This window comes from Agelaius phoeniceus, chromosome 1, assembly GCF_051311805.1.
Source record: "Agelaius phoeniceus isolate bAgePho1 chromosome 1, bAgePho1.hap1, whole genome shotgun sequence".
In the NCBI taxonomy this organism is placed as follows: Eukaryota; Metazoa; Chordata; class Aves; order Passeriformes; family Icteridae; genus Agelaius; species Agelaius phoeniceus.
Genome location: NC_135265.1, coordinates 25,827,841 through 25,854,936, shown reverse-complemented (window position 1 = coordinate 25,854,936; position 27,096 = coordinate 25,827,841). Strand labels below are relative to the sequence as shown.

General features: G+C 42.2%; 1 protein-coding gene across 4 annotated transcripts in view; it reads right to left on the bottom strand.

Moving 5' to 3' along the window:
- The window catches only part of DYNC1I1 (dynein cytoplasmic 1 intermediate chain 1), a 187,016-nt gene that overhangs the window by 18,722 nt on the left and 141,198 nt on the right, over positions 1-27,096 (bottom strand). For all 4 annotated transcript variants that reach the window (XM_054641548.2, XM_054641558.2, XM_077175111.1 and 1 more), the window contains exons 12-16: positions 25,913-26,026; positions 22,975-23,108; positions 20,405-20,549; positions 6,623-6,763; positions 305-430 (exon numbers count right to left, since the gene is read on the bottom strand). In XM_054641548.2, coding sequence (XP_054497523.1) covers positions 305-430; positions 6,623-6,763; positions 20,405-20,549; positions 22,975-23,108; positions 25,913-26,026 — 660 coding nt within the window. The remainder of the gene's footprint in view (positions 1-304; positions 431-6,622; positions 6,764-20,404; positions 20,550-22,974; positions 23,109-25,912; positions 26,027-27,096) is intronic.

The window sequence follows — 27,096 nt, the reverse complement described above, 5'->3', positions numbered from 1 at the left end:
TTATCTTCTTCTAACTTTTTCCAAATGCACCCACAGGATCGTTATAAAAAAACAGCTTGAAAAAGACTGGAAGCTTTTAAAAGAGACTTCTCTCATGAGACTTCAACAAGTTAACTCTTTTGCAAGGTAGCTTTATGATAAACACACTGCTGGCAACCGAAATTCAATGAGGACTCCACTGAAAGAGTAAGACAGATTTCTTTCTTCAACTTGGATGTGGCAGTCTCCAGGAGTTGACCTTAGAAACAAAACACAAAACCCCAACAAAACAAACAAACCACAAAAGAATCCCAAGAGAAGATACCTCTCCAACATCATAGACCCATATGCGGCCTTCTGAGTCACCAACTGCCACCTCCTTCCCAGCCTGGGCCCAGCGCACGCGGTTGAGGGCAGACGCTCCTTCTATGGTGACACTGGCTGTGGGAACCTGTTGAAACAATAGGAACAGGAAGGACAATAAAATCACACTGCCTACAAACCCAGGGGTCAGTTTTGGATGTCCTGGATGAGTCAAAGTCCCTTGGCATTGCTGGAAGAAGCAAATAATTCTCATTGGGGTGAGGAAAAAAAAGCAAAAGGATTCATTGTTTCTTTGATGATGTGCTAAAAAGAGAGAAGAGTAAGAGATTGCTTGGAATGAAGGGTACGGGGCAGTAAGTGAAACCATGTTTTCCCCCTTAGTCCTGGAAACATGCAAAACCAACTTTTTTTTCTCAAAAGTCACTAACATGGCCAAGAACCAACTGAGAGCAGGATTTGGCTTCAGTCCTGGCGTGGTTTCTGACTCAGGCCCAGATAACCTGACAGTCAGCAGACACATCTCTGTATTCATGCTGACACATCCTTTGAATCCATACTCACCTTTGTGGCTAAGATGCAGAGGTTGAAACTTAGGTATTCTATCAGAAAAGTCCTGAGCTAATCACTTTAGAGTGAGGACATGGCAGAAGTGAGAACAGCTGAGCTGACATTTTGAAACTCCTACAATATATTCCCACAATTCTCCTTTACATCCCCAGGAAATTACTTCTGCTTTAAATACACCTGGATGCTGTCTTAATTCCTAAACCCCCTCCCTGCCCCAAGTCAACCAACTTAACAGGTGATCCACAAGAACACATAAAGATTCTGGTTAATGCGTGGGATGAATAAAGCAATGAACATGATCCCAAGAGAAGTATTTGTCATCTGTGCTGGAATGAGGGCATCAAAAGATGCTGCAGGAGGAAGGAACTGTGTGGGTGTTTGTCCCAGATAGTGGATCACTCAGTTGATTTAGGTCACCTCATATGACAAATGACAGTAACCTGCAAGCCTACTAATGCTCCACCCAGCTGCCTTTAATAGGAGAGAACCTGCCTGAGCAAGGAGCGTGGAGCTTGGCATAACAGCCTTCCAAACAAGGGCTTTAGTTTCACTGCCTTTTAGGTCAAGGCAAATAGGATAGGATAGCTGCAAAAACAACTCCTCCACCACATCCATCTGGTGGGAAAAGGTTTTGGTAACATGTGAGATGACAAGGAGTGTCCCAGGATCTATAAATGGGCATGGAACGGAGAGCAGTCCAGGTTATAAAGAAGTAGCTGGACAAGAACTAGTCCCGTCTACACTGGGAGGAGTGACAGGTACTGCTTCTGTCCCCATTGGCAGCACAGTGAGCTGCAGGAGCAGGAAGAAAGCAGTTTGAAGGTCATTCTAAACCCTGGTTTGAACACTGACAAACTGGCATGATTAACAAAACCAGTACTTTGCTGACTTCATCTCAGTTCTCTGACTGTGAGAACCGAGACAGGTCTAAAGATCCTGGACAAAAATAATTTTAAAATGAGCATTGTACAGCTGCTATGCCAGTCTCCTCCTCAGCCCTAATGCCTTCATTGTGTCACACCAGATGAGTGACAGCAGGAAGCCAAACCTCTGCAGACTTGCTGACACTCTTGTTGCAGCCGCAGCATGTGCACTGCCACGCCAGCAGCTGGACACGGACCAGGAATCCGGGCTGCTTCCCTTGACTCTCCCCCTGGAGGCTCCCTGCTCCCCCTCACCAACCTTGACACCAGGCTGCCAAACCAACTGGCACCTCAAGTGCAAGGATTCTGCCACAGCTAAAGCATCACCTTGGCAAAGGGCTTCACAGCAGTGTCCTGAGCCCCACAAGAGAAATGCAGGAGGATTTTGTTTGCAGAACTATGAACGATGTAGAAATAATGCTGGATACCAATCCGAAAGCAGATACCATCCTCCCCCCTTTAGGAAGCCATTCAAATGCAAATAACTACTGGACTCATCTCCCCATTGTGCAAGGCCTAGGTCCTGTCCAAGGCAGTATTACCCAAAAAAGCTGGCATGCATGAACTCCTTGTCCCAGGTCTGTTACCCAAGAAGAGTCAATGGCCAAAAGCTGACATGGAGTCATTATTCCATGATAAAAATCACAGTAGAAAACAAGCAAGTTTTAGTGCTGTGATCATGGATTTCTTAGGAAAAAAATCCAGACAAAGTTAATTTCATAACATTTGGGAATGGGTTTTTTCAAACAGCTAAATGCCAGATTTTAGAGGACTAAGCCACTAACCAGCTACATTTCTCAGAAAACTGCAGATCACAGATATATGTTTCATGTGCAAATATACAGTGCATATTTAAGGCATTGAATTTTCACAACATCTTTCAGGAGTCTGTAATACATAACTCTAGAGCCGGGGTTTGGTTTAGGTTTTTGTTTTTGGGGGTTTACTTTTTGTTGTTGTTAATACAGCATTCTTTCAGTGTTCCATATAAAAATAAGCAGGAATGCCGCAGACACAAGACACAACCCATGCTTTTTTCAAAACCTAATGGTTTTGAAAATTCCTGTTACTAATCCACAAAGCTATCTAACAAAATAAAAAGCAATACTGAAACAGTCTTTAAAAATCCAAAGAGAAAACCTTTTCTCCAGTGATATGGAGAGAAATATAGTCAAACCATAGTATCTTAAAATAGATTTGTCTGTTCTCAGTAGTGATAGTTTAAATTACATACGCCTATTTTAGACTTCAAGGTAAGAATTTATTTATAATGGTAGCATTATGTTTTTAAAATCACATTTGAAATACCTTACAAATTCTCTGAAGTTGGTGCTTGTCAGATTTTAAACAATTTTGAAATGAAATTTTAACAGATAACAGATTAAGAAAGATGCAGTCAGAAAAACCTGCATTATAAGAATACAGCTTTTTATTATTATTTTCACTGCCTATGTAGTGTCAAAACCTGCTTGCAAATACATCTCTTGCCTGTTTCTAGATATAGACACCATCCTCACACTTTAAAAGGTAAGGTACAACATACAAAAATCCTGAGAAACATCTGACAGGGTAACACAGAAGAAATAAGCGACTTTGTAAGTCAGTTTCGTATCAGCTCATACATAAATAAGACTCATCAAGCACCAAGAGATCCTCTCCAATCTATCTCCAAAAAATAAATGTCATGGATACATCGGTAAGAAATCAGCATTTGCTATCCTGAAGCTTTTTGCAAACCTCACTACACTGATCCATAAAAAAAATATTCAGTTTGCAAAAGAATGATCGAGTGGGTAAGGATTTTTTTCTTTTCGACTTTTTTTAATATGCATTTATCAGATATAAAATAAAACATGATGATTTTCCTTGCTATTACAAAAATAAATTCTGATATGCAGAAATAAACATGAAGTACACCAATAGCCTTGCAACTTTGCAATGATATGTTGAAAATAATTATTACACTGATTAAATCCTTGGTACAGTCCAATGATCTAAGTTACTTGGTCAGAAAGCATCCAGCTCTCAGGAAAAATGTTTCCAATAAATACCGAGAGCAACACCAGTGGAAACTCTGCTGAGATTCAAAAATTTAGAGGTAGCATATTGTAACTAAACCCAGGTGTTTTCTTAATTGATTTTCAAAATGAAACCTAAATATGAATGCAGCTTATTCCCCAAATTAAACAAAGCCAGGACTTCTTAATAACAATCACATCTAGTTCTTACACAGAGATTTTTATCAATAGCTAGCAGTTAAACACAGTAATAGACCTGTCATTTTCTACTGTCTTCACAAATACTTTGACATCACATATCTGACATCTAAAAGTAATAACGATCTAAAAAATAGGTGTTTCAAGATCTCTTATTACAAAGGCAGAAGTGCTGACAAGGAGTTTTTCTTAGCAAATAGCTGTGCAGGCCTAAATGGCATAATCAATTACAGAAATCTGGAACATTATTAGCTAATTATGACCTACCAGATAGAGGGTAAAAGCAAACAACAATCACTTTCAGTTACAATGCTTAGAAGAACTGTTAGCAGTTCTCTCTTTCAGAGATACTTTTGTTGCTTCTCTGCATAAAAAAACTTCACATCTATTCAGACTCTATCAGTTTATAATTTATAATGATTTTTTTTATTTGTTTCATCACTGCTCAGTAAGGAAAGCAAATTATATTTCTGTGTCCAGAGACCCAAATTTGATTCTCACAAAAACACAAAGCTCGGATACCATGGAAATAATTCCAGTCTGATCCTACATGAGAGCTGATTTTGACCTCTGAGAACGGAAATAATTTGTGAAATCAGGGGGTGGCCTTGCACGCAGAATAAAAGCAGGATGAAGCTTGAAATTAATTCTTTTTTTTGATGTTCCTATATATTTATATGTAAACAGACTGAAAGCAGCAGCGGTTTGCTACGTACAGCCTTATTATTGATGGGAATGGGATCAAGCAGTCCAGACTAATTTTTTGGAAAGAAATTATGGTCTCCTTGAGTAAAATGGCAAAACATCAGTTGATTTCAATTTCAGCCCTGGTACTTGGGGGGAAAGGATTTTTTTTTTTCTTCTCAAAATGCTGGGTTTTATGCTGTGTGTTTAAGCCTGCATTAATGAGAACACCTGAAGGATATGTCCCTCCCTTCCCAAAATAAATTCTTAGGAGACTCCTCCTGAATATCCTCCAGCTGTATGTGCTCTAATTAAAAAGGCTGCACTGCTTCCTGCTCAGAGCACTTCAAAAGGCCTCACTGCTCCCCTTGACAGTGCAGTGCCCGGTGCTGGTTCCTCTTACCTGTCCGTGCTTATTTATGGCAAGCACCACTCACTGGAAGCCATAAACTGCACCCGTATTTTACTCTGACTGAAACGCACAGCAGGTTTAGGTGAAAGGTATATTAATGATCCAACTAATATTAAAAAAAAAATAATTAAAAATAGGGCGTAAGGAGGAAAATACTGCCGCTTGCTCTTCCATTGTCTCTTTTTTTGGGACATAAAAAGAAACTCACCAGTTAATATGTGGCCTTTTATTTTTTTACAGTCTGTTTGTTCTTAGTTTTTCATTGCATTAAGTAAGAACAAGGAAGACTTAGTGCGTGGAAAAATACTTCAATTTTTGTGCTGGAAACTGATTACTGGCCATCTAAGATTGACCTCAGGTGATAACAGGTTTTCTGAAAATCCAAAAAAAAAAAAAGAGTATCAATTTAAGCCTCTGGTGTTTTTAAAAATTTTAAATAAGAGGAAAAACCCAAGGTTTGGCACATTTAGAAAGATACTTTTTAAAAAACAGTGTTTATCAGTCTCAATCTTTGCTAAAAGTCCTCTGATTAATTCTTTCTCACCAGTGAAATTCAAACGCGAGACCTTTCCTTTTCAATGGTCCCCACTATTTAGCTAATAGCAGTGAAAAGAGAAGGTAGTTATTTGCATTTGTACCTTTAAGTTCCACAGCAAAGTTTAAAGATAAAAAAAAGGGGTGAGGGTGTAAAGCCCCATATAACGTGTGAGAGAGATGCCCTGTGCTTTCAAAGACTGAAGCAGGGTACCAAGCGACTCAGAGGCAGGATGTGAGGGGAGATGCAGGGGCACACGCTTGGTTTCTGACACGCTGGAGGGGCTGGCACGGGGCTTTCAAGTTCCAGTCCCCAGAGCCTGTGGCGCAGAGGAAAATACATTCAGAGGGAGAGCAACTCTCGCCGTCCAACACAGCCCCGTCCCGCTGGCAGTCGGTGGCGGCGTGGCCGGGCTGCCAAGGTGTGACCCCCTGGGTTTGGGCCGGAATCGCAAACCTGGCTCTCCCAGCGTCAGAAACGGGGTGAGGGGATAAAATAAAATAAAAAGAAAACCTGCAGAACGGGCGCGGTTTAAAAGCGCACCTTAAAATAACAGAGGGGGAAGGAGCCTCCTCCCCGAGCCGGCACCGCGGCATTTAATTGCGCTGGCTTTCTGCCGGGGGTGCCGGAGTCGGCCCTCCCGCCCCTGACAGGTACCGAGCGCAGCAGCCCCGCCGCAGGGGAGGCAGCGAGGGAGGCGGGAGGGAGGGAAGGAAGGAGGGACGGGAGAAGGGGACGGGCGGGCGCCCCCGGCAGCGGGACCTGCCCTCCCTCTCCCTCCCCTCCCCGCCGCGCCCCGGGGCGCGGGCGGCGGCCGACGCCGGGTTGTCCCCGCCCCGAGGGAGCGCGGCGCCCCTTGGAGCCCCGGCGGGGAGGATGGCGAGGGGTGCCCGGCAGTGCCGGCTCTCACAGGGTTAAGGGCTTGCCCGGCGCCCCGCTGCCCGCCCGCCCGCGCCCTCCCAGCGCCGCCGAGCCGCCTCACCTCGGTGTCGTTATTCAGGTTCCACAGATCCAGGCGCCCCATCCCGTCCACGCAGGCGAAGAGCGCGGGATGCACTGGCGACCACATGACATCGTAGACATAGTCGGCATTGTCTTCAAAGGAGTAGAGCGGCTTGTTGTGCTGTAAAGCAGAGAGCGGCATGAAGACTTCGTGGCGCTAGTGCTGCCTGGGGCTGTCTGGCGAGTCTAATTAAAAACTTTGCACATTTACAAAGTGTCATAAAACTTCCCCAGATGAAAGGTCCTCCGCGAAGGGCGGGACTGCGCTTTAATGGGGCAACAACTGTCCGGTGGGATAAATGAGATGCCCGGTGTGAGGGGTGTGGGACGCGCGGATGACGGGGCGGGGAGAGCGCCCGCTCCCGCTCCTGCTCCTGGCCGGCACCCCGGCGGCGGGAGGGGGTGCGGGGGGGCGGCGCGGGAGGCAGCGGGCACGGACCCCCGCTCCCGCCCGAGCCGGGCGCGCCGGCGGAGGCTCCGATAAGGATCGTGAGAGCGGCGGGAGCAGCGCGGCGCCCCCGCGGCCCCCCGCGCTCCGCGGGCCGCGCCTGACACCTAGCGGCGGGCGGCGGCAGCGCACCGGCCCCGCGCTCCCCGCGCACGGCGCGCTCCGGAGGGAGGGAAGGAGGGAAGGAGGGAGGCAGCTCCGGAGGGAGGGAAGGCTGTCATCTGCGGCAGGCGGGGAGTCGGAGGGAAGTTAGGAAGTACACCAGGAATAAAGTGTAATTGTTCCTCATGAATTATTCATCGCATCTGGCTTGTCTTTAATTTTTGCATAATGGCTTCGCTAATCCCCGATCAATTAATGGAAAATGAAATTTGAATGATAATGAAAACTCCAGAGATGAAAGAAATTAAGTATTCTCATGGCTTATGACAGAAATCTAAACAATGGGACTTCTCCGAGGGTCTCCCTGAGTGCCTCCCTCCTCCTGCCGTTCCCTGCCGCCTCCCTGGCGAGCGCGGCCCGGCGGGACGGGCGCCCCCGGTCCCCCCGCGGTCCCCCGGCCCCGGGAAATGCAGCATCACCGAGCGGGCCGTGTGAGTGTCCGGGTCGCACCCCTCCAACATCTCGGTCAGGTCCCTCTGGACTGCACCCTCGTGCATTTAACAAAGCAAACACTGTCCGGAGTGCCTCAATGCATAGCCACACGTTATTTTTCCAAAAAGTGGAGAGACCAATTGCAAGTGTTATATAGCTTTTCTTTCGTATATTATTAATTTAAAGCGATAATGCAGTTGGTATCTATTTACAGGCAGGTCTTTGCTAGTTTTGGTTTCGGTCCTCTTGCACCCCATGGTGCTTGGACGGACGCTGGGGCTGGAAGCACTGCAGGGTCAGCAGGTGGGACAGGCGCGTGTCCATCTCTGTGCTGCCATGTCTCTGAGTGTTGGTGTGGTGTGTTGCTGTCGCAGCACTGTATTGTAAACAGTTCTGTAACATTTCTGGCCACCAAAGGTATCACAAAAAATTACTGAATACTGGAAGTATTCAAAGGTTTAATTACATGACTTTGTCATTTGCAAACATACCAAAAATACTCAGGGGTTTATTCCAGAGGCTGGGTTTTCCTCTGCCTGAATTAATGGAAGATGCTTTGATTACAGGATTAGGTCTCAAATTTTCGTAACTAGCGTAATGGTTTTTGTCCATTTCTTAAGACTATCAAACGTTTTGTGTAACAATGAAATGAAATCACAGCTTGACCTCATTACCTCAAATTTGTACACCATTTAAATTTCTTTTCCCAGGCTGGAGTTTTGCAAAAAAAAAAAGAAAAAATTACGAAAAAATATTTTCGTTCCTGAAGAAGGTCTTTTTCTCCAAACACGTATGTGTCTGCCTACTATATTATCAGTGGACTTACATGTGTTAATGGAATTACTTACGTGCCTGTGCTAAAGCTTTTCCAGGGTTTAGGACCAAATGAACACCAAACTTTTGAAGAGGAAGAGGTATTTCATAGGAAATTTCAAAGTGAATCTTCACAACTGTGAGCTAGGAAATAGTATTTAGAGAGAGCTACATGGATTCCCAATGCTGCACTGTGGGTTTTCACTGAAAACATGCTAATTTAGGTTCAAATATATCAAGTGTCTAAATCCTGGTGGGCATTGAAGATAGTAGTATACCAAAAGAAAAAGAAATCTGGTCAACTGCTAGATGGATGCTATTTTTCTTATTAATGGGAAAAGTGCTGTACATACAGCACTTTAACATTTAATGTCATGGGAGAAGTAACAAAATTCCACTGAAGTTAAGGGCCTATTAAGATATCAATCAATCCAGGGCATCTTTCAATCAGCATTTCCTTTTTGTCAGCATATCAAAACTTGTTATGATCTTAAGTGTGGCACTTTTAAAATGGCTTTTTTAGTACTGTTATGTTATTTTCCATTTCATGCCTAAAGACTAAGGCATTAGAAGGAAGGTCAGGAGGTTTGGTGCTAGTCTGTATCTTACTATACACACGTTGTGTAGTCTCTAGGAAATAGCTTTAGCTGATGTGCCTCTGTTTCCCTGTTATAAAAATAAAAACACTTTCAAGGTTCTGGAATTTGAGGTGAAAAGCCTCAAATACCAAAAATGAAACGCCTTTACCATAACAGTGGAAATACTCAGTCAGATAGAAAGTCAGAGGGAAAATGTGGACAACAGGAATAATATGGCTTTTGAGAAAGATCTCAGACATGCAAGGAATGACACACAAATTAATGAAGCAGAATAGGGTGTGGAGCACTGCAAAGAAATAAGAAATTGCAGAATTGTGAGCAGCCCAACCAAAAGGCAAGTTGAGCTGCAGTGTGGTTGGGAAATCAGGGAGAAATCTTATGGCAGAAATCTTCAGGTAGTGAAGCTGAGCTACATAAAGTTCATACTGCCCCCAATATCCCTGTCCTCCCAGCTTGGCTAGCTGCCAGTGGAAAAAGAGAAAGTATTTCCCATACTGTCTTGTCTTCTTGTGCTGTTTAACCAGAGAAGAACACAACAACAACAACTGCATATGGTCCATCTTGCTTCGTGTCCTGTCTCTGATACTAACAGCGTCTGGCCTTTCTTAAAAGTTGACATTTTATCCTGGTCTGAGAGCAGTTATGTTGGTTTCATTGTGAAGACTCCATTTCTGAGTTTAGGTGTGTGTATAAATGTTCACAGGACTTCCTTACTGTGAGCCTGCTCCCTTACTATGGGCCCAGGCCTGCAGATCCTGTAATGCAAGGATTTATGAGTAAGAAACTCTAGTGACTGCTCTTAGAAAATGCTGAAATGTGGAACCATGTAAAGGTCACTTTAAAGCAGTTTTAAATTACCAAAACTTCAGACCTACACAATCCATAACTAACATATGGCTATTATTATAAAACAACTGAAATTTAAACTTGATGAGCTTTCATTCTTAAATATCAACCCACTCTGTTATTCTATAGAGCAGAAGAAATAGTTTAAAGCAGTATCTTCAGAAAAACTTGGGCCAAACTACTTATTACTGAAAAAGAAGAATGTAGGGTGAAAATACAGCCCTAAAGAATCAATGGAGTTTTGCCATTGATTCCAAAAGGACATGATTTGAGCATTTTTAGTGGAAAAAGCAAAAAGCCAATTCCAAGATGTGGGATTTTTTCTCATTAATTTAAACATGTTATCAATCACTTATCCTCAATGTTTGTATAGAGGCATTGTTTGAGAAGAAAATGAAGAGTGAACGTTTTATGTACCCGTTGGCTGTCTAGGAAGTAAGACTTGTCTGTGAAATAAGAAGCTCACCTAAATAAATTCTACACATTTATATAAAAGAGGGGGTTTTTACACATATAAATTTGACCAGTCTATTCCACTTATTTGCATAAAAGAATTTTCTTTAATCCATGAGGCGCCACACATGAAGTAGCTAATTATCCATATACAGGAATGTATACATATACACAGGTTTTAACTAGCATCTGACTTCTAAAAAGCCATGGAAAAAACTATTGGCTTTGCCCATTTCATGAAATAAGCACTTTTTTCCACGTTGCCACACTTTCTGTGGGTGTCAGCTCCACTTTAAGGTACTTTCCAAGGCTGTACCTTCAGCAGTACAGATGTGTGGTGACACCACACACTCTGCTGTCTCCACTTCTTTCTTTCTACTCAATTGTCTTCTATTCTAAAGATGATAAGCCAAATACCATACTTCTGGCTCTCACCATATTAACAACAGCCATCCGTATTGTGCAGTACTTGCAAGTTGATTCAAGGTGATTTTGTTTCTCTAGGTGGGCAGAATATATATTTTCTGCCCACCTAGAGAATAGATTCATTCTATTATCTATAGAAAATAGATTCATTAGTCCTTGGCATAGAAATTTTCTGAACAAGCTAATGTTGTTTGTTTAGGCTCAAGCTCAGGTTTTCAGGCACTTGGAAAGAGCACAGAGTGGTCCTGAGCAGTGTCTGTTCCTCTGGCCCTCGAACAAATCAGGGAGTAGGATTGGGAATGAGATGATCTTTACAGACCCTTCAACCCAAACCATTCTATGATTCTATGAACTTGGTCCCTGTGAGACCAAGTATTCCATAAATTGTTTTTATTGATTAAAAAAACAAAACCAAAACCACAACATGCAAAATGGTGTCAAAGAAAGACATTTCTTTCAGCAGAGATAACACATAGGGAAGGTACAAGATTCTGTCTTTCTTTATAGTGAGTGCTGCAGTGTCACACTGACTAGATGATGTGAAAGAGACTCGGACAGGGCACAGCTTTTGGAACTTCTGCTCAGGATAGGATCTGAGCTTGTTCAGTGTTTTATAGGCCCAGTCTTGTCCATCTTGAAATATTTTGAAATATCAATATTTTGCTGAAACCAGGCTCATTGTTTCCCTTTTGAGGGTGTCACTTAACCAGGCCAACTCAAAACATGCAGACAGCATAGCAGAAACAAAAAGCTGCTGGGAATATTGAGTGAAATACTAATCAAATTTGCTTTACTCTGGCCTTGACCTTTCCCCCTTCAATGGTGTCCTTCTTGGGACACCATCTATTAGCTGTTTAGGGTTACTTGTCTGTACCTCTTGTGGTGAGGTGAGGGGTTTAGTCCTCTGCTCTGTATAAGGCTCTACTGCTCTCGTAAGCCTTCATGTTCTCTCTCTGTTTATATGGATTCAAAGAGGCCCTGGTTTTCATTCAGACTGACTGATCGATCTCCACAGGAATTTTGCCGGTTCTGGACTATCATGTTTCTCCCAAATCTGTTTTCTAATAGTTACAGTGATCTAGAATTATCCAATAGCTCCTGCTTGGATGCTATACTTGTGGGCTCTTGCTTAGCTCAGTTTATGCTCATTTTTTTTAAAGTTACAGCATTCCCAGGAACTGTTACAAGATGTCATAAATCAGAGGCAGTAGTTACAGGTACATCCCTGATGGCTCAGCAAAGCCTGTCTGCTTTCTCCACAAAGGGTATCATTATCCTGCAGACTCCAGTACTATACAACTCACAACTTGTAGCCTGCTCCATCTTTTCCAGGAGTAGCCAGACCTTCAAAGGACGGCAGTGGGAAAGCAAAAGGGTGATGTTCAGCTTTAGCCACCCAATGTCACTGGCTAACTGAGGCACCTGAGCTGAGTCACATGAGTAAAAACTCCTTTGCTTGCCTTAAAATTCCTTCTGGCAGTCAGTTTCAGTGCTGGATTGCAGATGAGCCTCTGGGACTCAAAGAATATTTCACTGGGCTGTGACCTATCTGTATGTTGTGTCACCTCACTGTCAGATAATACTAGGTCACTGAATCAAGTCTAAACTGACTTGATTGGCAAGATAACAGGCTCAAGTTTTAGACTCAGAAGTTTTAGAACAGAGGGAAAGAAATGAGTGTGGAAATGATCCCTACACTCTTCACAAGCCTTTTGTTTAAGTGCTGTAGTATTGTTACACTGATTGGGCTTTGGCATTCTAAAATTTGCAGACAGACAAAGCAGAAAACTGTTCACTTTTAGAATTTATTCTTCTTGCAGAGATGCTGAAATTGTTGCCTTTTTTAATTGTCAATAATAAAGTCCCATATTTTTGCATAAACATGTGGGAATTATTATGGATAGAAGAGGGGACAAGGGTAAGACCAAAAGGAAAGGGGCTATGAGAGCAGACCAAGTCTGGAGATAACCTGATGATTACATTTTTTGTGGTTTCCCTCAAAGTCAAAGCACCACAAGTGAGTATAAAAGAAGGAAGCAAAGGAAAAAAGGTTTGATGATTGGCACAGGCGGTTTTAATGAGAACTGATCTTAATGTCTAATACTATGGTATGAAGAAAAAAATAAAAGAACTTGGAAAGTCAGACAGCACTTGTCTTATAAGAGCATCAGAAATTCAAACAGCAGAGCTTTTGAAATCTGTGGATATAGCCTAGAAGCTAGTTTTACTGACAGGTAAACTCCTTATGTGGTTAATCCTTCTTAACTCTTTAAGTACTCAGCAGAGGTGCAACGCATTCTGGCTGTACTTCCAAAGTTCTCTTCTACCATGCCTTTCCACTTACCCAATGGAAAAATACCTTTTTATTTTCTAAAGAAAAAAAAAGCAGAAAGAATGGCATTCTTCTTTACCACTGCATATTAGCTGAGGAACTATTTTCAGTGAGTTTGATATAAATGTGCATTACTTGATGCCTACTGTAAATTTAAATGATTTAAAAGATTTGCTTGCAATGGATGAACTTTAAAAACATCAGAATGCATGTAAGGCAGACTGGCTTACAGTTCCCCAGCTCACTTTTATCCCTAGTTCCTGGCCAGGCTGGTGTATTCTTGTTTCTGCATTTTAGATCATCCAGTTTAATTCCTAATCTGGAGCCCCTTTTACTCCACAATTACAGGAGTTGTGCCTATGGGTTTCCACTCTGTGAGGTTTAATATTCTCTGCTTCATTCACCCACATCAAACTGGAGGCAAGTGCAGACAGCAACACTGGAAAAGCCCATACAGGTATCTGCCATTTGTTCTGTATTTCCTCAGACTGCTGACTTCATCGCTAAATGGTAATCAAGTTTTCCACCTTTTATCTAAAACATGCTCTGAGCAGGACAGTACTTCTTCCTAAACTACTAACTATGCATTTGTGTCAAAAGACTTCTTTAGAATTACTATTGTTTTCTTTTGGAATTTCTAACTACTTCTAAAAATGGCTCAATTTCTTTTAAGAAGCTCAAAACACTACAGAAAGTTCTACTGTCCTTGCCTAGCAAACTAATTCATAGTTTCTGTAGTTCATACTCCTGCCTTTATATTGCTGTATTCCTGGATTCTTTTTCAGAGAAGGTCCCGAGGGACTTGCTGAAAATTATAAGCAAGGCATGTTGATGGAAGAATCACCAAGTCCTGGTCAGAGGAAACCCAGAGTGAAACACTGAGGGCAGATTTGGTCTTCTACCTTCAGCTGTCACTCCCTGTTTATATCCCACACAGGGGGGACAAGGAAGCAGAGCTGGAGAGTGGCTGAGATGATTTGGGAGAAGCTGGATCGGTGCACTAGTGCTTTCCTGCCATGCAGGAGAGGCAGTGGCACGCACTGAGGTCCTGCACGTACCTCTTCTGGGGTCATGTCACTGGTCTCCCTGCTTCGGGTCTCAAGTTGTTAAAGAGAGACCGTTTAGCTCAAATTGCAAGGCAAGGAGAGGAGTGGGATAATGTGGCTGTGGTTTGGTTGGGTCCCACCCCTGTGATTCTGATGGGAACATTCAGTATGAGGCCCCTGAAAACTCAATTTTTCTTTTTAATGGAAAATGCTGCTTCGTCGCAGGGTACCTGGCCCAGCCTTGCGCGTGTACTCAGCGAATTGCCAGGCTTTCAAGTGACCCTGCTGCTGCAGTTCAGCTGCCAGGAAACAGGAGCATGAGGAGCATTGCAGGATGGCTGACACAGCCTGATGTTACAGCACTGCCTGCTAAACAGTCAAGATTAGTATTTGTAGCTGCTGCCACCAGGATGCCCACAGAGCTTTCATGGGTCAGCAAGCAATGATTTTGAGGCTAATTATTATTGAAGACGACTCCATCTTGTAGGTCTTTGAACACAGTTCCTTTTTTTTTTTACTGATAACAAAAGTCTCTCACATGGCAGAGAAAGGATGGCTGCCTGAAGCAGGTGGGAGAAAATTTCCATTAGGGAAGAAGTCCTGGGCTTTATATACTGATAATTGTCCTGAAATGCTTCACTATTCCATGCGAGCTTGATCCTCCAGTGTAATTCTGCAACAGAGCTGTCAGTGGGAGGTTTGCATTTTGATTTCAGGGAAAAAAAGGAATGATGACTTTGTTTTGCACAGATTATATAAGCTCCTGAAATCCAATTCTGCTTTCCATGTGCAAATAGAGCTTTCACTGCTACAGCTGGATTTATATTAGGGTTTTCTGAAATACAGTTTAGCCCACTGAGTTTTTAGGACTCAGTATTTTAGATGACTGTTTTATTTGTGGGTGTGCCATTGTTCACTAAACGTATCAAAAAGAAGCACCATGTTTCATGTCAGTAAATTAGGCATGTTGGCCAGCTGATTAATATTTTCCTAACACTTATCAAATATGGCTACACGGACAACTGAAATAAGAAGAAGTATTTCAAGTGAAGAACTTGAGACTGATTTCAAGCCACCTGACTTCACTTTGGTTTTGCTCTTTAAAATTACCTAGAAAAAAAACTTTTTTTTTTTTTTAATAGCTGGATGTGAGCCAGACCTCTGGCTCCAGAGGTAAAGGGCAAAACCTAAAAAAATCCTGTCTGAACAGGCAACTCCACCCTCTTCCCCGAGTCAGCTTGGCCTTCTGACAGAAAGTGTGCTCTGAAGCAAATTCATTCATTGCCTTGTTTTTGGATCAAACTCAAAATTCTGAACTCACACCACAGAGAGACCATTTCCATGAAATCCTAGCATGCTATTTTATCACCCTTTGTCATTCCCTACAATCAGATTAAATTAACATTTGGACACTGATTAATCAAATTCATAATTTTAATTGCTTTTATCAAAGAGAAAAGAAGGAGCTTTGTGTGGTAATGCCTCAGTGAGGGAGACCATTCTAGTCAGGTATCCAAAGTAAGAGGAGTGAAATTGTCCCTTGAGATAGACATTTGAGCCCCACCAAAATCAGTCAGAGGGAGGAGTAGTAAAGGAATCCACAGGATTCTGGCTGCAAATCAAGGTGAATATGTATATGTGCATGTGGTATGGGATAAAGAGGCTGATTCCTTCCTGGTAGTGGTTTGGGAAAAACCAGGATAAGAAGACAGACTTGGGAGCTCAGAAGTGCTGACACGTCTGCAAGTTTAGATATGGCCTGAGGCTGCCCAGATGCAAGAAAGCCACCAAAAGCTACAGCAACTGATCATCTGCCAGACTTGGGCTCCTGCATAGACAGTGGTGGGCAGGAATGGTGGTCTCTCCAAGAGGTGTCTATAATGTATGCTGAACAGTTACTTCTTTTCAGTGGCTGCATAAGAAACCAAAGTGTGAAAGCTCTACATAATAAAAGATCCACGAGGATCCAACTTCATATGAAGAGTCATCTAAAATGCCTTGCATGATAATATGAGAAGATATGGGCCAAATGTGACCATCAAGTAGTGCTCTGGTTGATTCTGCAGCACCTTTTCCATCACAGTAAATTTAGTCTATTAAGTGGATCTGATCAGATCCTATGAGCAAGGCTTCTGGGGAAGGGCCAAGATACCTGTCTATAGCAACACCGCCACCACCACATGCTTCTTTGCATTTTTCTAAAGGTAGGCTTCAGCTGGACCTTGGAGGAAATGGAGTTCAACTCTAGGCCAAATGAAAACCAGCAGAGTCTGAAGTTACATGCTGATAGGAAGGTATGACAGGTAATTTGCTCCAAGAGACAGAAGGACTGGGTCATACCCAGGTTGTCAACAAGCACATGGGCATAAGATATTCAAGGTACAGAGATGCACGTGAAGGCACATAGCATGGAAATGGGAATGTTTGCTGTTTAAAATGTGGTTTCTCAAAAAAGCTCAACAGACTGAAACAGCAGAGCATACCAGAAGAGAAAAGCAGCATGTGAAGAGCATAAGAAAAAAAAAGACAAAGGAGAGGCACAAGGAAGGCACTAGCATTGATGCACGTACTGGTAAAGCAAAACTGAGCATTGACACACAAAGGGTAGTCTGTCACTGAGGGCACACATGACCTCTGGCTCCATTAGACCCTGATAATGGTGATGTGGTGGCCCTACTACCAGTCTGCTCACCTCTGAGCCTCCTTCTGATATTGGCATTGCCACTATTACTTAAACATTAGGCAGAGGGAGACAAGCGTGGATGGGGATGCAGCAAAGTTGTTACAGTTACACCAATCTCTGCCCATCTGAGCACGACTTAGGCATGGGTGCAAGAGGAGAAAATGAGTCATTAGCACCTCCCCTCATTGGAAGGATAAAAGCTAAAGAAGGCATGTGGAGGATGAAAAAGCTAACAAAATCCAACTCTCTGTCCTCAAGGCTTTAGCTGAAACCAGCTTATGTTTTGCTATGTTTTAGTAATTCCAAGACAGCTTCCATCTCTTGACACAATATCAAAAAAATTTGCTCTCCAAACAGCAATTGCTGTAATAATAACAATACTTACATTTCATTATTTAACCTCATGCTATTCATTCATGAGGATTAGCGTTTAATTAATTAACAACACTTAGCATTTCCACTTAGCACTTTACCTCTTCAAAGCATCGTACCGACACTACCTAATTAAGGGCAGAGCTCCACAGACACTTCACATCGGGACTTCCCTTTGACAGCTCTGCATCCCAGACTTGCTCACATGGTGCAGCATAAATTCAAGGTAAAGCCCTATTAACTTCATCAGGAACCAGGTTATGCTGTGGTTATCAAGCAACTATCTTTGCTTGAAATTGCAAATTCTGTTTCTTTTCCTGTTGCTTCTGGTTGTTTGCTATTCACACAGGGATCTAATTTTTGGCTGATGTGATGGGTGATTATATGAACCTTGTGTTAGTTCTGTCTACAAAACGCTCATTCATCCGCTAGTGAAAATCTTATTCTCAGTCACCTGGTTGAACTGCCTTTAGCTAGAAAATGTGTTAACCACAAAAACATTATAAAATGTAAAGTGAGAGTTTTTAAGGGAGATGGTGCTTTCAATCCATCAGTCAAATGCCTGCTATGAAAGTGCCTTTCTTGTAAGCACCCCAGGATGCTACACAACATCAATAGACAATATAAACACAAAGCTTTTATGGTTCACTTTACAATTGGACATTGACTCTGAACCTGTGAAACAGAAAGGAATTGAATTTCATGACCAAAGAGGATAATGTGCACAGGATTAAGTAGACAACGCTGGTAGAAGCAGGAAAGCAATATGGCTTTGGATGCTGATAGGGAGATTAAATTTACAAATAAGAAACTAAAGGAATAAACCAATTCTGACTAAAATCTTGTTAGCTAGCAAAAGCACTTAATACTTTATATCAATCCACTATTTTTTTTTCAGAGCCCACTGATTGACTGAGCCTTGACTCTGAGAACTGAACAAAGAGAGCCTTAAATATGTAGTAGCTCCAGCCAAGAAAATTATTCAGACAATATGGAAATAAACTTCTGATGCAGTTGAATGGGGAGAAAAAGAAAACATTCATCACAATTCAAGAACTTGTCTAGTGTCTCAGAGGATGTTTTCACAGGGCAGTGGCTGGCAGGGCAGCAGCCTGGGGCTGTTGCTGCTGCTTAAACCTGCTCCAGAAGAAAGTGAGTGATCCAAAACAGCAGCGCAGCTTCCAGGTCTGAGCGGTGCCGTGGTGTGTCACATGCACATCACAGCTCGCCCAGCTCAGTCAAACAGCTTTCTCAGGAAGCCTCTCTTGCCAGACAAGCCACAGCTTGATGGATATCAGAAATTTAAATGGTTTGGTTCTTTGAAAACTGATTGTCTTGAACAAAATCAGACCCAACCGTTCTGGCACTGAAATATTCCACAAGGATAACTGTGTATTACTATCTGCAGTGTCTTTGTGCCCAAAATGTGCTGCATTAGTGTTACTACTAACTTCTAAAATACCAAGAGTTTAAAATAAAAATCAGGCTTTATTATCCCTTAATGCACTTTCATTTAAGCTGCAGATGAATGAGACCCTTATTGCCATATTCAGCCTCAAGCTGACAGCTAAATACCAACCCAAGACTTTTCTGTACATGTGTGATTGGAATTCAATACTTGCCTTTCATCTTCCCTGTACTCCCCACAAATTCTCCCTTAACTCAGCTTCAGCTTCAACACTCCAGTAATCCCTTGCTCCCAAGGGAAGTCACCACTGCCCAGGCCTCCCTTGTCTCACACACCAAATAGCCTATCTAGCCCCAGTGAGCCAACATTTAAGCTGCCCATGCCTTGGCTATCCTGCAGCCTTTTCTAACGTTTACTGCCTAGGAACCATCCCAGACCCATTCCAGCCTGCCCATGTCCACTCCTCTGGATGACTTTTGCATTGGTTCAGGCTGGGTCTAGTGATTTGTACAGTTACATGTGAATTGGGTAAATCATGCACCTTTCTCATTATGAGTTTCCTGAAGTATAATGTTCAAGACAAAACCAACAGCTGTGGTCATTGCTGATTAGGAAAAATACCTGTTAATTGGCACACACATTGGATCAGGCCATTAACAAAAGCATTGGGAAGCTGCTATGGAAGCTGATTCAAGTTACCATCTAGGTAACTGCTTCTTTTTCCAGCACAAGGCCGTCACATGAGCCCTTCTGATCACTTTCATGTTTACATTTGCTGTGCATCTGTTCTAACATCTCCAAGCCCTGATGTCTTGGAGGAACACATGCTGAGATACTTCCTGACTGTGGTCAGCTTCCAGTACGGGAACTCTGCTGGGTGCAGCTCAAGATGTGAACCAAATGCAGACATACAACCAACTTGGTTAAGGCAAGAACCTGACATTTGGAAGGCAGTTCTCTACTCTGGTGTATAAAAAAAAAAAAATTTAGATGACTTATATAATTAGGATTTTACATCTCATTGTCCTGTTTTACTCAGCCTGTACGATCCATCAGGTTGGTCTGTTTAGTCTGTCCCATGGAGTGTTGGGGTTTCAAAGTTTCACAGGACTGTGCCATTTCTGCTGTTCTGCTGCTCTCTCTGAAAGAGGTCATGGACAGATGGCCACAGAGTAGTCAGCAGCAGATCCCTGGTGGTCATGAATGCAAGTTCCAGCATGTACTTCCTGCCTGCTTCCAGTGTCTAATGTCATTGGGACATTTTATACCTTTTGCCTATCACAGCCTCCTCCAGCAGTGAATTTCACAAGTGATATTGATTGCATAAGTTGTATGTGCACTTCCCCTGTTGCTTCATCAGAGGAAAGTGTTCCTGCTCCTGCATCACCACAGTGCATAGTATTAGCTTTGCAATTTAGCCTGCACAGGGAGTGCTGAATGGATTGTTTGATGGCTTGGAGTTCAAGACATCCTCATCTCCTTGCCTTGTGAAACTGCTCAGCACTAGGGTTAATACTGAAATGAAGGCCTGCTAAAGGGCAAGGTATGCTCCAGGGCAAATGTGATTGAGGGTTATTACACTAGCTGTATATTTCACTTACAGTTCTATCACTATGCTCATTCTAACCACAGCTTTTCAATTAATTGGTTCTCAGTAATTGATAGATTAGTATTAAAATATTTCTGACAACAGCATTTTCACAAGTAGAATTATTTGTCCCAGCCCAACTTGGATTGCTTACCTTTGTGGTCCACAATTTCACTGTCCAGTCAAATGATGATGTGACAAAGAGATGGGAAAAGTCTATTGGACCCACTGCCATGTGACAATTGATTCCAGTGACAGGTCCTTGGTGGCCTTCAAAAATTTCACCAATGCCAGCTTTACTGCAGGGAGAAGAAGGATTTACATGCAGAGAATTATTCACCACCTAGTGTTTTAGCATAACTTTTCTTTACTGTTAGGGTCCTGTTTCCTTTTAAAGTTCTATTTAACCTGCAAATCTTTCTCCTGCTAAGGACTTTGCCTGCAGAGGTTTACTCCAGTGGGGAAATTAATGCTCAGAATTGAGCACAGGGAGAATTTCTCTTACTTCTGAAGACTTACCTTACTCACTTCTACATACACTGTCTACTCCTGTAGATTGAAATAACATTTCTGTATAATTATAAAATTCGAAATTGTAATTATACTATAGCTTATGCCTCTGAGTAAGCCATTATCACAAGGAATAACCATTAAAATAAAAATGCAGATATGTTAATGACTTATCATGGGCAATTCTTTTTCTCTTAAATATCTAAGATAACTTTTCATAGCAATCAATCAAGTCACTAGGAAGCAAATGCTTTTTCACAAAAAGTGAGGTAATTGATCCTGTGATCAGGTATCATAGAGTCATTACTTTGAACAAGGGGAGATGTGCATTTCATCAGCCAGAGGCTGGAATAGCTATTAGGAAGGAAAAGTACAATGCTGTGTAAGAGACAATGTGCACAGTTTTCTTCTTCCTGGAAGCAAATGATGCCAGATCAGTTGTCAGTGCTGTCTGACAGTGTATACAGAAAAGGGAATAATGAAATTACCCTTTTAGCTAGAATATAGAAAAATTGCCCTGTGCCAGTGTGAGTACAGTGTACTGAAGGAAGATATGGAGCTGTGCCAGAGGAAACTGGTCCCTCTTCCAGGGTGGAGTGTCCCCTCACCTCTCCTGTGAGGACAGGGTGACCTCACTTATGATCCCCTGCCAGACCTTGCAGCATGTGCTGGGGCAGGGGCTCAGTCCTGCAGTATCCTGCTGGATACAAAGGACACCTCTTATTTTACCCCAGCTACCTGCCACATAGTCAGTGGGCTAAGGGGAGTCCTGGAGCACTGAGACCACCCTGGGTGTATGCTGTGCTTTGACACACCTTTTTCCAGAATGACATATGGCTCTTCACTGTGCTGGGCTGAAGGACTCAGGAGCCTCTGGAAGTAAACCAGGGATGGTAGCAAAAAGCTCCAGGAAAGACAGGCAGGAGCAGAAGAGCTTTTGTTAATGGTCAGTAGAAGGTTTATAAAAAGGTGTGCCAAAAAGAGGATCTGGCACCTTCCTCCTCTTGTGAGGAACAAACCAGGCAAGTCTGAAAGTTCAGAAGTGAGAAATGCCCTTGGGCATGCTTCATTCATCTGAGCAGCCTAAGACTCATTCAAACCATGAGCTGCCACACAGCCTATCAGTATATATCTAAATAGACACAATTTTGCAACACTGTCAGTGGTCAGGCTAAAATAAAAATATTTTAAAATAAAAAAAAAAACATTGAACAAAACATATGTAAAACAGTATTTATAAAACACTGGGGATGTGTAATAGAAGCCTTATAATCTTAAACCACTGTATCAATGTCTTTTTGGCCAACATAAACTCAGAATATGATAAAATAAGAATTCAGAGAACATTGTGTACTACTGGTGGGGATGAGCTCCAAGTTTGTCAGTGGAAAAACCAAGATTTTGTTCTTTACAAAAGCCTTTCAAGTTTCCCAGAGATAAAACTACTACTGGAAGCTAACAGAGCACACCAGCATCCTGCAGGTTTTCAGGGTGCCAAACAAGGAACTTGCAGTATCAAACTACAGCCTGGGTTATATTATGTGTGACCACAGTGTGAGAGAGCACAGGATTCTCTAGAACCCATGTAGCACACTGTGGCTGCATCCATGTTATTAAAGGAACCAGGCCCATGGTGGCTTTTCTCTGATTTATCCTTGTGGAGACCGAAGATGGAGCGGAGAATGGTAAAAAATAAAACAGATTACGATCTGATATTGGTTGAGGCCTGATTACCCTGCAACAGAAGTGTCTCCTAGGCCTCATTTGACCTGTGCAGACATAGACACCTGCATCTCAGCTAGGTGTATAAACCTGTACACAGCTGTGTAAACCTCCCTCTCATCTCATCTCATCTCATCTCATCTCATCTCATCTCATCTCATCTCATCTCATCTCATCAGTGAGAAAGAGATATTTCTGAGGGCCCAGCCATCTCCTCTTCAGGCACATGACTGAAAAAAGTAAAGGAAGTCAACCTAAGGGTAATCATTGCTCCCCACCAGCTACAGAGAGCCTGGGGTATCTGCCCCAGTATAACAGGCTGTAGCAAAGATGCTCAAAGTTGGGGAGCTCCTGTGCTGGTCACAGGAACATTGTTGATCAGACATTGTTGATCCAAGAGAAGAAAACATTGAACACTCTCCACACACACTTGGCTGTCTCTCATCAACACAGGTACACAATGTTTTAGAAGTACAAAATGCTGAACTTCACCTTCCATGACGACAGGCTGTGTAGACTGTTCCCTCTTCACTGCCCACGACAAAGTTATTGACATCTCCAGTTGGGAAAGCCATTCCTGTGACCGCCACTGGTTTGGACTTATTGTATACCAGCTCCATGCTCTCCTACCAAAATAGGTTATTGTTATTATGCTGGGATCCTCCTTTTGTTAGTCTGGGTTGGGGTTTTTTTAAAAACTGATTTCTAAATAATACATGGAGTAGCAAGAGAGGAAGATGAAATCATTTGACCCAGTCACATTTGGTTTCTACATAAGATGTTGTAAGAAGATGCAGTGTCACAAACCAGGATGCTCCTGCCATCCCCGGCGCTGTCTGTCACACATATGAGACTGGCAGGAAGGCACTGGTCTTTTTTGCATCATCTTAAATCAGCCAGAGATGACAGGTGAGAATTTAAAATCTAATGGTGCAGAAACTAAAGATAATACCTTAATGGTTACATTTGCCAGCCTCAGGCTTTAATAAATCATGCAATACCCTTCTATTTACATTCTGGAAATCAGTTGTCAGGAAGCACTTGCAATATTGTATGCATGCGAGGCATTTATTTCACTGTGTCATTTGTCCCTTTGCAGAACAAAATTAAAAAGTTGGGGCCCTGTCACTATCACCATTCTAAGCATTGCTTTTCAGGGATTTTCTGAGGTAACCATAAACACTCTCTCTAGACTCCACCATCAAGCTACAGACCAGCAGGAATGTTTTCTGTTTTCATTTGGTAGCTATATTTTAAAGTAAATCAGCATGCCCATTTTTGCAATTGCAAATAAAATAACCATGCAAGTTTGTGGCTGTTGCAAGATGTGTACGCTTTGAGCAGATTTTGCACAACTTTTTAGTTTTTCAGCCTAAATGGTGTAACCCAAGAATCCACAAAAGGCCTGAATGATTTCACCATTTTCATTTTTAGCTATTTAAGTGGTTATGTTCTCTATGTTTAAAAGGTCTATGCTGCTGTTCTTCTAGGGCCAAAGCCTGTACGGTTTTTATCACAAGGGCTTTTTTGCTGCAAAGAAAATGGGTATCCCTGAGAAAGGAGAGTGATGCAAACCCACAGACAAATACTTCTGCTTGGTTTATGTTTTTCTTTGAAATAAATTTGGTTCTATTACGAAGGCAAAACAAGGCATGGAAAATGCATTGGGAGACCACCCCATATTTCTGTAAACATGTGAGTGAGAGAGAGAAATTCTCTTAATATGGGAGAGAGACCATATATTTTTGTTAAAACCTTCTGGGGTGAGGTCATCATTTAGTGTCTCTGCAGAGACGTGGCCGTAGGCTGTGGTGGACACTCTGCTCCCAGCGCCCACACCATGACTGTACACAAGTGCTCTGGAGCTGTGTCTTTGGAAACTTTCAGACTGACACACATCAGCAACACTTCACTCCTCCCAGTTTAAAGCTATGGCATGCAGCTTGACATCAAGTCCTGTGCCTCTCTTTTCTAGATCACCATGAGCCAGACTTCAGTGTAATGTGGGGTGTGTTCCCATCCTTGCTGAGAGCCAGATTTGGAGCAGAGAAATTCCATTTGAGTGATGAGATCCTGGAACTCAGGTGTTCACAGATCTGTGCTTCGGACTTCAGTATTCCAGTAAATGAATATGCAGGGCTGAGATTTATCTTCTTGATGTTTAGGTGAGAAACTGTGGAAGGCATGAGGGTGCCTGAACATAGATGCCTGAGCCATTTTAGAAGCCTCCATTTCTACTGCAGAAGAGTACTGGTTTCTTACAGCCCCAGGGCACAACTACCAGCCCCACACTGCTGCCTTACATGAGCAATGTGGTCGAAATTTGAAGTTGGTCTCACTTTGAGTAGAGGAGTAGATGTGATGACTTCCAGATTCCTCCTCCACCCTAAGATAGGACAGTTCCATGTCCCAGGGTGGGTATCTGAAATGGCTTTTCAGACTTGGATGGGATTAGTCACCCTCCAGAAGTACCAGACTCTCTCTACCTCAGCGGTACAGAAAACTTGAATTTCTAACTTAGACCTGACACATCAGCTTTTAGATGGCTGAGGTTAGGATAGAGGAGTCCCACCTCTTGTGTCAACACTGAAAAGCAAATAATTCAATAGTAATTGCACATTAGTGCATGATTAATGGAATCATTATAGGGAGTTTCTATGCAGCATTTTGAAACAAGATGAGATCCCATGATGCTTAGTAAAAATTATATTAATTTTTTTTCTAAGAAATTGTGTATAAAAATGAGTGATGTGTTGGAATAGAAAATGTACTTCTTCAGAAGATAACACTTAAAGGATGCTTTCTGTACACCTTTTTCAGCATTGGATTCTTTGTTTAGTTTCCATTATTATAATCACTAGTGGTTTGGGCAATTTTCCTGTGTTTCCTTTCATTTCTGATACAAAGGAGAGGAGGAGGGGAACAGACAATAGTAGCAAACATTCCAGTGGGGGAGAATTAGTTCTAAAACTTTTGATTTGCATTGTTTGTTCCTTTGGCCACTGAAGACTGCCAGCAAAATAAGTTTCTGAGTTTCTGACTGTGCCTTGGAAACCTGCAGTGCCTAGGGTGTGTTCAGCAGCAGTGCAATCTAGTCCATATTTGTTAAACAATGCTGTAGAATAAGTGCAATTTATACCACAGGCGACTTCCGTAATTACCATGCTTTAAAATGGACTATTTCATTTTCACTTGAAACTGACCTATGCATTAACGTATTACAATAATTACATGATTTGTGGTAAAGGAAATGGGGTTTGGCTCTTAGCAGAGACTGCTGGAAGCAAGCTGTACTCTTTCAAGTGCATCCATTGGTTTTAGTTTGTATAGGATGCGAGATTTTGGCTTTTAGGAGCTATGTTCCACTACGCAGGTATCCTGCTCTACCAAAGACAATTTTCCCCCCCCATGCTGGTGAAAACAAACCCACCTGTGGAGTTGAGAGCATGTCCAGGCTCCAGGAGCACATTTTGCCATCCGTAGAGACAGTAATAAGATTGTGTGCATTCTGTGTTCCAACTACATTCACACAATACACAGGATGCTGAAAACACAGAACACTGCAAGTCAGAGAGCCACTCTAACACTTTCACAAACAAATTTCTAATGTCTCATGTTATTTTAAAGAATGATTAAGTAGTTGCACAATGCCTGGAAAATATAAGACTCAGCTTTTGCCAGATAGGAATTGTTTTGGTTGGGTTTCTTTTTCATTTAAATTTTAAGAAGTACGTTATGGAGGTGGAAATGTTTTCGAAGTTTCATTTTCCTCATAATAAAACAGCCCAGCTGAGTAATGCTGTGAAAATACAGAATTATGTGGATGAGATTTCACCCACAGGGACATGTATCATTCTTCTGATGGCTTTTGACACTGAAAATAACCAGCAGAAAGAGGAAAACTGTCCAAATGGAATAAAAATGAAAACTTTATTCAAGAAAACAGCTGCATAAAGCTTGAACTCTGTCAGAATTTGGCTTGCATGCTAAATATTTGCAAATGTGCTCCAGCTGAAGAACACGAGCAAACCCATCAATGTTCTTCAGCACTGGCCAACACACCTTTTAAAATCTGTCATTATAAGTGGGGAGTGACTAGATTTAGGGTGTTACACCTGGTTCACCATGCTGCAGTCATTCCATGGAGGCTGAATTCCAGTTAGTATGCATAATGAAACGTGGCCTATTCCTTTTCCAAGGAACCTGGTAACACTTTGAGCCTGAAATGTCATCTGGTATCTGATGGTGACATATGAGGGATGGGTCAAGTTCAGCAATCTCCAGAGTGAAAAATCAGTCAGACTAAACAATAAGATTTAATTTCCTTTGACCAGTACAAGTGGTACTGATAAATTAAGAGTTAGAAATATACAAAAGTCAAGCAAATAAAAATTTAATTTTTCTGCAGTGTTTACCAATAAATAGAAGACCTGCATCCCCAGAAAGAAAAACCATTTTTTTTCTAATACTTTGCTTAATTAAAGAAAATTAGGACCAACTTGCAAGAGATCCCTAGGGAGCTTCTAAGCAACTCCATGTAGTGTTAGGAATGTAGCATTTGGTCCTGCTGAAAGGAATGGCAGAACTGCCACTTAGGTCAAGATCCAGCTGCAG